Below are 12831 nucleotides of genomic sequence, written 5' to 3'. Positions count from 1 at the left end.
AATCACTAATGTGGAGGCCACATCGCTAGAAGTGTTCAAGAGAAGACTAGGAGAATCTTTTGGGGGCTAGAGTATGGGGTGCTAGGAGTTCGTTTCACGATTAATGGTCTCTAATTATAAATCCTCATACTGTAATATAATTCATTTAATGAACAAAAAACATTTTAAAGGATTGTTGGAGAAAAGAACAGTTCTCACTCTCTGGCTGGATGCAGCAAAGTCAGATACTTTATTCTCAAGCAATTGCATAGAGGGAGAAAGTGCGCTAGGGCACAAGGTTTCCCCCTCCTAGGCAGGTCTCTCTACAGGTAAATAGTTACAGCAAGCATTTATACCTTTTGTTACATACAATAATAAGCAACAGCTGCATTTTGTTTATACATAGGTCATCTTGATATCTTATTTTTCTCACTTCTGTTTAAACTACAGTCTACATTCCATATCTAACACAAGGTCACACAGTTTTTTCCCATTTGCCTCACACAATCCTTGCTTCTACAAATCTCGCGTTATTAGGGTTACAGCTAGCCTGACTCTTGCTCACAGAGGTGACTGTTTGCATTGAAATCCCCTTCAAATCCTTGTAGTAGTTCTTGCTCTACTTCCACAGGGTTTAAAGTTGGGCTGTCGATTAATCGCAGTTAACTCACGCAATTAACTAAAAAATTAATCACAATTTAAAAAATTAATCGAGATTAATTGCAGTTTTAATCACACTGTTAAAAAATAGATTACCAATTGAAGTTTATTAAATATTTTTGGATGTTTTTCTACATTTTCAAATGTATTGATTTCAGTTTTATTGCCATATACAAAGTAGACAGTGCTCACTTTACATTGTTATTTTTTATTACAACTATTTGCACTGTAAAAATGGCAAACAAAAGAAATAGTATATTTCAGTTCACCTGATACAAGTACTGTAGTGCAATCTCTTTATCATGAAAGTGCAACTTACAAATGTAGGTTTTTTTGTTATATAACCACACTCAGAAACAAAACAATGTAAAAACTTTAGAGCCTACTTCTTGTTCAGCCAATCGCTAAGACAAACAAGTTTGTTCACATTTGCGGGTAATAATGCTGTCCGCTTCTTATTTACAGTGTCACCTGAAAGTGAGAACAGCCATTCTCATGGCGCTTTTGTAGTTGGCATTGCAAAGTATTTACATGCCAGATATGCTAAACATTCGTATGACGCTTCATGCTTCGGCCACCATTTCAGAGGACATGCTTCCATGCTGATGATGCTTGTTAAAAAATTGATGTGTTAATTAAATTTGTGACTGAACTCCTTGGGGGGAGAATTGTATGTCTCCTACTCTGTTTTACCCACATTCTGCCATATATTTCATGTTATAGCAGTCTCGGATGATGAGCCAGCACATGTTGTTCATTTTAAGAACACTTTCGCAGCAGACTTGACAAAACGCAAAGAAGGTACCAATGTGAGATTTCTAAAGATAGCTATGGCACTTTATCCAAGGTTTAAGAATCTGAAGTGCCTTCCAAAACCTGAGAGGGATGAAGTGTGGAGCATGCTTTCAGAAGTCTTAAAAGAGCAAGTCAGATACGGAAACTACAGAACCCAAATCACCAGAAACAAAAATCAACCTTCTGCAGGTGTCATCTGACTCAGCTGATGAGAATGAACATGTTTCAGTCCGCACTGCTTTGGATAGTTTTTGAACAAAACTTATTAGGATGGACGCATGTCCCCTGGAATGGTGGTTGAAGCATGAAAGGACATATGAATCTTTAGCGTATCTGGAACATAAATATCTTGTAATGCCGGCTACATCAGCACCATGAGAATGCCTGTTCTTACTTTCCGGTGATAGGGTAAACAAGAAGTAGGCAGCATTATCTCCTGCAAATGTAAGCAAACTTGTTTATCTGAGTGATTGGCTGAACAAGAAGTAAGACTGAGTAGACTTGTAGGCTCTAAAGTTTTACACTTTTATTTTTGAAAGCAGGGTTTTTTTGTGCATAATTCTACATATGTAACTTCAACTTTCATGATAAAGAGGTAACACTACAGTACTTGTATTAGGTGAACTGAAAAACACTATTAAGTACTTTTCTTCTTTACAGTGCAAATATTTGTCGTCAAAAATAAATATAAAGTGAGCACTGTTACACTTTCTACTTTGCATTGTAAGTGAAATCAATATATTTGAAAATGTAGAAATATCCAAAGCTGTTTAAATAAATGGTATTCTATTGTTTAACAGTGTGATAAATCGTGTGATTAATCATGATTATTTTTTAAAATTGTGTGATTAATCTTTTTAATCGCTTGACAGCCCTAGTTTAAAGGTAAGTAAGCATGACAGCCCCCCAGGCAAACACTTCAAACAAAAGAAAGCCAAGTTATGGGACATCTCTTATCTGTGACCTAACATGACCCAGCACCTTTCTACTGGCAGTGAGAGATTCCACAGCTTCACAGAGAGCTTCCTTCTACTTCACAGTGACCTTGATTACAAGCTGAGCAGCAGCTGTTCCAGTTCAGCACTGCCATCTGTGTGCAGATTCAATGTGTGGTGTGTGTTTCTGGGGGAAGTCTAAGGTTCCGTGCAGGTGGGCTTGGATTCTGTGGAGAGCACTGATGAGTTCATCTACCTAGGCTGCACACAGAATTCAAACAGCCATAGCAAACTGGATGTTCTTCAGTGAACGGAGCTTGCCACCTCCGGCATGAAGTCTATGTCTCACTTATGAATGCAAAAATGTCTTTGTTCTGAGAAAGAATTCAGGATCTATCAAACTTGTGTACCACCTGTATTGCTATGTGGGTCAGAAATCTGGACCTTCCTACAGGCAGACTTAGAGCAGCTAGAGGCATTCCATAAAGGAAACATTTTTAGTTTATTTTTACTCATCATCTGAATACTAGATTTACTTGAAATCCTCTAGAAATGCAGCCTTCACTCACAGAGTAGGTGTTGTAAATTTGAGGAGGGTACACTTATCTTCATACAGAAACAAAAACAAATCCATAGATTGAATGCCTTCTTACAATGAAAGATGAAATTCAGTGTTAAGTAAAGAGAAGCTGCTGTGTCTCTCCATAGCACATTTAAGCACTGTTCATCTGTCAGTCTGAAAACACTTTACAACAGAGGGTGAGGATCTGTATCTCTATTTTACAGATAGGGAAACTGAGACCTTTTGGCCTTTCTGTAGTTAAGGTTGTCACTGATTTTCTAATAAGGGGCTTTCAGCACTTCAGTCTCAACAAAATCCGCAGAAAATGTCCTTTCAGAGTGCAGCTTGGCATGTCAGCTTGGAGACAGAGCATAGTATTTTCCAAACCCTGGCTGAATTGGCCCATTCTATTCCGAGTTGAAAAATTAGATGTTTGTCCCATTTGGCAAGTTCTTGTCACTACTTGTTTTTTGTTCCCATGATGCCTGAAAAATGTGAGGCCTAGAAATAATGAGGGATCGTCTACAAAGTGCACTAGAGAGGTGTAAATTCTCATGCGTACTAGCATATCTCCCACTAACTGGCCTGTGTGGACCCTGCTGGCACAGACTAAAAGTTCCCTAGTGCATGTTAAAATAGTCCCATTTCAAACAGGGAACTTTTAGTGCATGCCAGCAGGATCCACACAGGCCAGTTAGTGCACGACACACTAGTGCACTCTAGAATTAGCACCCCTCTGGTGCAGACTAATGCAGCATGTAGCAAGCCCTGATTGTTGGGGAAATTACTACTGTGGAATGAATACTATCAGAAGTATGGTTGGTCCACACATTGTAGACTGCTGAGGTCTGGCCAAGGTTTGGTAAGAGTATGACTGACTCAGCAAATTCCTCAGATCCATGATTGGCTTCCAGATTCTGGGGGAGCTTCCCAGCCCAGCATGGGGCATACTAGATTTTGGGAGTAATAAATAAAGTTCTCAAGCCCTCACAAGCCTGCAGAGAGATCCAGCATCGCTCATTAATCCTGTGGCACTCCTAAACCTCACAGAGACAGAACCAGTCATATGAAAGAACTTTAAGAAGTCCATAGATGAAATATGGTAGGAAACTGGTTGCAATTCTAGCAAGTAGGAGACCAAGTGTAGTGAGGCGAAGTGGCTTCCGACCGACCCAGAGGGGGAGGGACCACTCACAGAGCCCTGCTGGATGGAACCAGGCCTGCTCAGCCCTCCCACTGGAAGTCAGGGGGCAGGACCGGAAGTATAAAAGGGAGGTCTGGGAGCTCAGTTGGGCTGCAGCTGCTGAAGGAGCCAGACACTTCCTGCCTGCTCCCGAGCTGGGAGACTGCCACAGGCCCTGTGGCACTGAGGACTGGCCAACGTTGCCGAGACTGCCACTGAACTCCCACCCAGAGGAACCCTTATGGACCCAGGTTCGCTCCTGGGGGAGATAGGAAGTAGTCCAAGGGAACTAGACAACCGTCTGTTTGAGAGCTGGCCTGTGACAAGGTCAGCATGCTGTGGGCAGATCCCTGCTGACCCAGTGGCGGACCCCCTCTGCCACTGTTAGGGCCCTGGGCTGGGATGCAGTGGAGATGGGCATACCCACATCCCCCCTGCCATCCCACCCCTGGGTGGCAGTACTCCCCCTCCATAGGCCAGAGGGCCTGCATCCGCTTACAGTCCTCCAAGTGAGGACACTAGGCTCTGCTTCTGCCTGAGCTCCCCTAGCCTGTGTTTGGGGTGCTCTAACTCCTGCCTGAGTTCCCCTAGACTGCGATTGGGTGCTCTACCCTAGCCTGAGCCCAGAGGACTTGTTGCCTCACCCAGACTAAGGGCCTGGACTCTGCACTATATGTTTGCCACTCGGCCCTGAGTTTAGGCCTGAGAACCAGACTCTGGATTGCCCTACCCTGACTAAGGGCTCGGCTTGTTCACTGTTCGCCACTCAGCCCGGAGTACAGGTCCGAGCCACAGACCGTTCACTGCCACAATTGCGGGCTAGAGACCCTAACAGCCTATCACTCTGTCCAAACTGTCGACCAGAACTACGGGGCAAGAGTGACTTGGCTGATTCCCCGACTGTGAGCCACGTCCATGCCATAGTGAGGCGGAGTGGCCTTCCAATGACCCAGAGGGGGAGTGGTCACTGCTAACCCACTGCACCCAGATATAGTGAATAACACAGCTGTCCTCTTGCACCCACTAGGCATGGCCAAGAGTTCATTCTTTACAAAATCAAAGAGAAAAACAAACAGAAAAGTTAGAAAAATTCAAGAGTTCATTCACAATGAGAGAAGCTGGATTCAGTTTAATCTGAACAAGGAAAACTTTATTTAACCCCGTGCACTGCTCTGTCCAGGTGGCTTCCAGCCAAAGTCCTCCACGTTGCCTATTTCCCTGATTTCCCCTCAGTAACAGCCCCCCCAGGGAACAATGGCCCTCTGAGTCCAGTTCATGATACATCTTATTTATTTTACAAACATTTAATATAAATGTTAGAAACCAGCAATTGACTTCCACTCTGTCCCCCTTTGGCCAGAGGTTGCTAACACATAACTGAGTTTGGGTATTGTCCAGACCCAGCTGGTTACACAATTTTGATCTAGTTTGATCTCCTCAACAGGTGACCACTCCAGGAGGTCAGTGCCCTGCCTGATCCAAGAAGCAAGTCAGCAAGTCTATTTCTGTTTCCTGGGCCCACTCACCAAGTTTAGCAAACTGTACCATTGTGGAGTCTCCTTGGCGGGTGGTTTTCTGTCTCTCATTGACTCATCGATTCTAGGGTCAGAAAGGACCAATGTGATCATCTAGTCCGACCTCCTGCACAAAGCAGGCCACAGAACCCTACCCATCCACTTCTATAACAAACCCCTAACCTATGTCTGAGTTACTGAAGTCTTCAAATTGTGGTTTGAAGACCTCAAGCTGCAGAGAATCCACCAGCAAGTGACCCATGCCCCACGCTGCAGAGGAAGGCGAAAAACCTCCAGGGCCTCTGTATCATAACCTTAGTCCCAGATTTGGACCTTAGCGTCCAAAATATGGGGGTTAGTATGAAAACCTCCAAGCTTAGTTACCAGCTTGGACCTGGTACCTGCTGCCACCACCCAAAAAATTAGAGTGTTTTGGGGCACTCTGGTCCCCCTGAAAAACCTTCCCTGGGGACCCCAAGACCCAAATCCCTTGAGTCTCACAACAAAGGGAAATAATCCTTTTTCCCTTCCCCCCTCCAGGTGCTCCTGGAGAGATACACAGACACAAGCTCTGTGAAACTACACAGAGAGACTCCCCCCTCTCTGTTCCCAATCCTGGAAACAAAAAGTACTTTCCTATTCCCCCAGAGGGAATGCAAAATCAGGCTAGCAATGCAACACACAGATCTCCCCGATTTCTTCCTCCCACCAATTCCCTGGTGAGTACAGACTCAATTTCCCTGAAGTAAAGAAAACTTCAACAGGTCTTAAAAGAAAGCTTTATATAAAAAGAAAGAAAAATACATACAAATGTGCTCTCTGTATTAAGATGATACAACACAGGGTCAATTGTTTAAAAGAATATTGAATAAACAGCCTTATTCAAAAAGAAGACAAATCAAAGCACTCCAGCACTTATATTCATGCAAATACCAAAGAAAAGAAACCATAGAACTTACTATCTGATCTCTTTGTCCTTACACTTAGAAACAGAAGACTAGAAAGTAGAACTACTTCTCCAAAGCTCAGAGAAAGCAGGCAGGCAGACAAAAGACTCAGACACACAATTCCCTCCACCCAAAGTTGAAAAAATCCGGTTTCCTGATTGGTCCTCTGGTCAGGTGCTTCAGGTGAAAGAGACATTAACCCTTAGCTATCTGTTTATGACACTCTGCCAATCTGCCCCAGAGGAAAATTCCTTCCCGACCCCAAATATGGCGATAAGCTAAACCCTGAGCATGTGGGCAAGACTCACCAGTCAGCACTCAGAAAAGAATTATCTGCAGTAACTCAGATCCCATCCCATCCAATATCCCATCACCAACCACTGGGCATACTTATCTGGCGATAATCAAAGATCAGTTGCCAACTTAGGCTCTCCTGTCATACCATCCCTTCCATAAACTTATCAAGCTTAGTCTTAAAGCCAGTTATGTCTTTTGCCCCCACTACTCCCCCTGGAAGGCTGTTCCAGAACTTCACTCCTCTAATGGTTAGAAACCTTCGTCTAATTTCAAGTCTAAACTTCCTAGTGTCCAGTTTATACCCATTTGTTCTTGTATCTACATTGGTACTAAACTTAAATAATTTTCTCCCTCCCTAATATTAATCCCTCTGATATATTTATAAAGAGCAAGCATATCCCCCCTCAGCCTTCTTTTGGCTAGACTAAACAAGCCAAGCTCTTTGAGTCTCCTTTCATATGATAGGTTTTCCATTCCTCGAATCATCCTAGTAGCCCGTCTCTGAACCTGTTCCAGTTTGAATTCTCCATTCTGTGATGATCTCAGTATGCCTGCAGGCTCTTCTGGGTGTTGTCTGCTGGTTTGTAAGTACCTCATGTTCCTTCTGCCACTTGTCCCTCTTGCACAGACATCTCATATAACTTGAGTGCCATTGCATCCCTCACAAGGCCATTAGTCCAGTCCTTCTGGTGTCTGTCTAATGGCTAGTTCCTCACAGTAGGTCCTTGACTGACCTGTCATACTCTAATTCCTGCTTTCTCTTATTGTTGGCCATTTCTTCTCAGCCATATCTCCATCCTTCTGACTTCAGCAGGTCTCCCCTCATTGGTAGCAAGATTTTGGTCCTTTGTCCCATCAGTGCCTGTGATGCACTGTTTGGCACCCCTGTAGTGGGGTATTCCTGTGTGCCAAAAATGCTAGTGAGGAATGCTAACCAGAAAAAACAACCTTGGGTAACAATTTTAGCTATTTGCACAGCTGATTCCGCATTACCAGTTCTCTGTTGTTATGTTGGGGAGGAGGTGTGATTGTCAAACTCCCATTTGCCTGCAAATTCCCTGAAATCTTCTGAGGCAAATTGGGATCTGTTAGTGAATGCAGCATCCAGAATGCCGAAGTGCCAGTCACTGACTTGCTTCTTGGATCAGGCAGGGCACTGACCTCCCAAAAGTTTCAGTAGTATCCCTTGTAATCAAGTACTGCTTTTCACTGAAGATGTAAGTCCACTCTCACCTTTCCTATGGTGGGGTGAGCACTTCATGTGGTAAGAGTCTGTTTCAGCTGGTGGTTCTGACACCTTTCTTTTAAGGAGCAGAGTTGTATATTCATTCCTTGCTGGTAAACACGCTCTTAAGCCCATCTAAGACAGCTGTCGATGCCCAGGTGTGAGGCATGAATTTCTTGCACAATATCCTATGTAGTGAGGCAGCGACAACAGCTCTCTGGCCTCAAAATATGATTCCATCCTCAGGGCGGGTGCAAGGATGTTTCATGCTGTAGGTGAAACTTCCACCTTGTGCCTCCCTGCCTTGAGCCCTGTGGCAGCTCTCCACCCCCCCGCCTCCACCCTAAGGTACCCCTCCCACCCCCGCGGCAGCTCTCCCCCTCCACCCTGAACCACACACACACTCTCGCAGCAGCTTCCCCTGGCTCGGGGAGCCGTGCGGCAGCTCCCCACCCCAGCTCACTTCTACTCCGCCTCCTCCCTAAGCGCGCCGTCGCTGCTCCACTTCTCCCACCTCCCAGGCTTGCGGTGCCAATCAGCTGTTTGGCATCGCAAGCCTGGGAGGGAAAGAAGCAGAGTGGGGCGGCGTGCTCAGGGGAGGAGGCGGAGCAGGAGTGAGCTGGGGCAGGGGGCTGTTCCCATGCGTGCCGTGCCCCCCCCTTACTTGCCTCAGGCGGCCCTCCCCGCGCCCCACTGCCCCAGCTCCCTTCACCTAAATGCCAACGACGACCGGGGCAGCCGAAGATCCGGCCACTGTGGTCACCGCCGAAGGACCCGAAATGCCGCCCCCCCAAATGCTAGCACCCTAGGCAACCGCCTAGATAGCCTAATGGGTTGCACCGGCCCTGTCCATCCTGCACACTCAGTTCATCGTTAATTTGAAAATATTAATCTGCTCCTACCATTACTTGGCTTTTTGCCTTCTGGACACTCTGCTACTGTTGCTCTCTTGACTGCCTGTAATTGGAGGTCCCTTTCCATAGCCTATTTTATTTCCATCATTTTCACTGTGGAAAGTGGGACACCATGTGCACTTCGGTGATTTGCCTGGAGATGTGACAATGTTTTCGGCAGCAAGTGTCTTTAAGACAGAACTGAGGGCTATGAAGCAGACAAGTAGCTAAACCACTGTTGTACACAGGGTTTCAGAGGTCTTCAGGCTCAGGGATTCTAAACATTGTGGAAGATAGAAGGTTGTACATTTTCCATTAGCTAGTGTGAGGGAATTCTGTTGGGACGGGGCTGTCCAGGTCTGCGATGTGAGAGGTACGAACTGGTATTACTGTCTTAATGCTTGAGGTGACAACAGTCTGATTGATTAAGCTGTAGTAGCTGAATGGTGCATACATCAGTATGTTGAGTATGATACAATGCAGGGGCTGATAACAATGTACACTGAACAAACAAAAGGTTGTCTCATGAATTCCGGTGGGGGCTATTGTTGTACAGACAAAACTACACAGGATCTTTTCAGGGGGCAAGACAAAGATGCCACATTTATTATGATAACAGTTTGTTTTATGACCGATAACTAATATCTTAATCCCTATACACACACATTATACTTAATACCTATACACACACGCACACTCACACACACGCACACTCACACACACGCACACTCACACACACACTCACATCCATCAGATGTTCTGCAGCTGCTGCATAGTTACCAGTCCTGGACATAGCTTGAGTTCATGGCTTGCTTTTGCAGCTTGGGTTCGTAGCTTGTGGCAGCTAACTGGCCAGGAAAGCTGGGCACAAGGACGAGCTGGGTCTCTGTTGGGCCTGCACCAATGTCCTTCCATGTTGGCAGCAGAATGTTTCCCTCCAAAGTCTCCCATCTCACCCTGCCTCTGGGTTTGGTGATTGATCACCCGTCAATTGCAGGCGTGACTTTCAGCCTCAGACCTGGCATTGATCTTTCTTCTTTGTACCTTTTCTTTTTAGGGTGGACTCTTCTTACTTTGTTAGGGCTCTTGTGTGCATCTTCAACCGGTGGGGTTTGAACTCTATTTCATCAGGACAGGCTGGGGCTGGAGGTTGATTCCATCATCATACATACCTCAGTCACACATCTAAACTAAACTAATAAGATTACAGCAGGGTTTGCAAAAATGAAGGCTGGAGGAAGCTCTTACAAAATGGAGTAAGCGTTTTAAAATGGGGTTTGAATTACAATATGGCAAACAGTGAACAGAAGTTACAATGTAGGCAAGTGTAGTAAATGGTGAACAGAAGTTACATTAATAAAATGAACAATTAAAAACAATTTCATTTATCAGTCTACACTATGCATGGGTACAAGGCATGGATCAGGGCACTAATCAGTGATGCATTGTGTTTTTCAGCACCCTAGGAGAGGCCTGGGCCCAGCTGAAGAAAAGTCTGGCGGATGAGGCAGAGGTTCATCTCAAATTTTCCTCTAAGGTAATCTGCAAGCTCCTCTGTTCGCACAGAGCATTCTCCAGGAGTTTGGTAGTGGTCTAGCCTTTGGGGATATTAATAAGGAAAATACGAACATACACAGGTGGTCCAAATGGCAAACATCTGAGAGCACTAAGGAAATCTATCAAGTCTGTGTGTTTGCCTATGCTCTCTGCAAACACTGTTCTAACCCATTAGACCCCAGTCTGCTGCCAGAGCTGGGAACAGAACCCAAAAGTCAGATGAGGGGAGTATTATTATTATTATTATCACCCTGTCATACAGAGAAGGACACTGACTCCAAATGCAAAGGGGACCCATAGCCTCAGCAGTAGCAGCAGGATTCAAACTCACAGACCAATGTGTGACCAGCTCATGTGCAGGGGTTATATGGGAGGGAGAGGGGGAAAGACACCTCCTGCCTCTTGCACACCTGATGAGAGGGCTGGAAAACATTGCAGGTCATTTGCTCAGTGGAGCACAGAGCCACCTCTGTCCAAGCAGCATGAGATTTCCCAATGCAAAGGGAAAGAGGCAGAGCCATAGTCTCACTCCCTCCTTTCCTCCCACTCACTGTCATGCAAGGCTACCTGCAGTGAGGGATGCACTGACAGCCTGTGTGTCCCCAGCTCACTGGAGAACTCAAGGTGTGACTGTGATGCCTGCACTGCTCTTGGGAGAGGCAGCTTCCTGCCTCCTTCGAGCTGGGGCAGGAACAGTCTTTGGTTAAGGCACAGGAGGTTTGGGTTTAATTCCTGGTCCTGCCACTGGCTCCCTGGATCACCTGGGGTAAGTCACTCACTCTCTCTGGGCCTCAGTTCCCATCAGAAAATGGGGATAACAGCACTGTTCCCCCGGGGCATGGGCCGGATAAATTCATTACTTGTGTGCGAAGCACTGTGATTGTGGCTGTTACAAGTATCTCTATAGGAGATTAAAGGTTTCAGGCTTTCTGATGAGAGAGGATAGCAAGAGCTTAAGAATTTTGTGACCTTTGAGAAATTCCTCCTACACTCTCTTAACTGATGGGTTGGGGTGGAGGCAGCTTTGCTCCAGGCTTTCTTTGGGAAGGGAAAGATCCTTAGCCCGTTCTGCCATCATGCTGCTAAAATTGCATCTCTGGCAAAGTATGAGCACCGCATTCTCGTCCATTGTGAGCAAGTCTTCCAGGAGAAGCAGCTAACTGCATCCAGCCATGTTATGCTCCCTATCAGCACTTGGCTGTTAGCACTTCCCAATGCCCCTTCTATTGTCATTCCCAGCTCCAGAGTGAGGTGGAGAAACCACTGCTCAACTTCAGAGAGAACTTTAAGAAAGACATGAAGAAATATGACCATCACATCGCGGATTTACGGAAGCAGCTGGCTAGTCGCTACACAGCAGTAGAAAAGGTAAGAGCAGAGAATGAAGCAGAGTGAGCTTTGATGGGATAATCTCATCTGGGACACAAGAAAAAACAACTCATGGAATGCTTCTCTTCAGCTTCTAACTACACAGGAGAGGACTCTGCTAGAGGCTGTGTGTGGTCTCCTATGCTAAGCTCCTAAAGTCTTGTTCTGTTCTGGTGATTCATAGGAAACCAGGGAGGCAGTGTCATGTCTGGAGAGATTTTTGTTACATTGAATTGTGTCTCTAACCCAACCCTTCTCACTCTCTAAGTTAATATAGTGTTATGGCATTAGGTGAAAATATCCATCCTGATGGATGCTCCGTGGCCACATTAGCCAGACAGGGCCTGGTAGGGATGTCAATCTAACATGGGTAATCTAAAGTCACCAGCAAAGCCTGTGCCAGTTGTACACACACCTTCAGCAGACACCTAAGGTCGTGCCTCAATCCCTGTTCTGCATTCCACCCCTTCTCCTGACTGACTCTCTGACTGGAGAAAGGTCAGGAAAAGCCAGGTGCCAACACTGTTTGTGTCCTGTATGAAGCTGAAACACAATATTGCTGAATGATCCAGGTGTTGGTTGTTAAGTCCCTGCTGAGCATTCTCACAGGAACCAAACTTCATGCTGGAGTGCACATCACATGGCCTTCCCAGACAGCCGGGTACGCAGCACATGGAAAACTGTCAGTCTGCACTGCTTACATGCAAAGCGCTTTCCCCAGCTGTGCTAAGTTATTTAGACTTGTGTCTGAAGCAAGAATTATCCAACCATTTATCAGAGGGATAATTAAATCAATGGATCAGAAAACAAATACAGACCCCCTGGGTGGCATCTGCTCAGCATGACACAGACAAAAGAGAGAGCCCTCTGCCAGGCTCCATTACCATCAGCTTTGGTGCCCTCTTATGGCCTGGCC

General features: G+C 45.6%; 1 protein-coding gene across 9 annotated transcripts in view; it reads left to right on the top strand.

Annotated features, from left to right (window-relative positions):
* Positions 1-12831, top strand: part of GAS7 (growth arrest specific 7) — a 255175-nt gene that overhangs the window by 203273 nt on the left and 39071 nt on the right. For all 9 annotated transcript variants that reach the window (XM_050919753.1, XM_050919752.1, XM_050919751.1 and 6 more), the window contains 2 exons: positions 10449-10527; positions 11787-11915. In XM_050919753.1, the coding sequence (XP_050775710.1) occupies positions 10449-10527; positions 11787-11915 (208 nt within the window). The remainder of the gene's footprint in view (positions 1-10448; positions 10528-11786; positions 11916-12831) is intronic.

Source organism: Gopherus flavomarginatus, chromosome 12 (assembly GCF_025201925.1).
Source record: "Gopherus flavomarginatus isolate rGopFla2 chromosome 12, rGopFla2.mat.asm, whole genome shotgun sequence".
Lineage (NCBI taxonomy): Eukaryota > Metazoa > Chordata > Testudines > Testudinidae > Gopherus > Gopherus flavomarginatus.
Note: the sequence above shows the minus strand (reverse complement) of the source record. Positions and strands in the feature narration are given on the sequence as shown.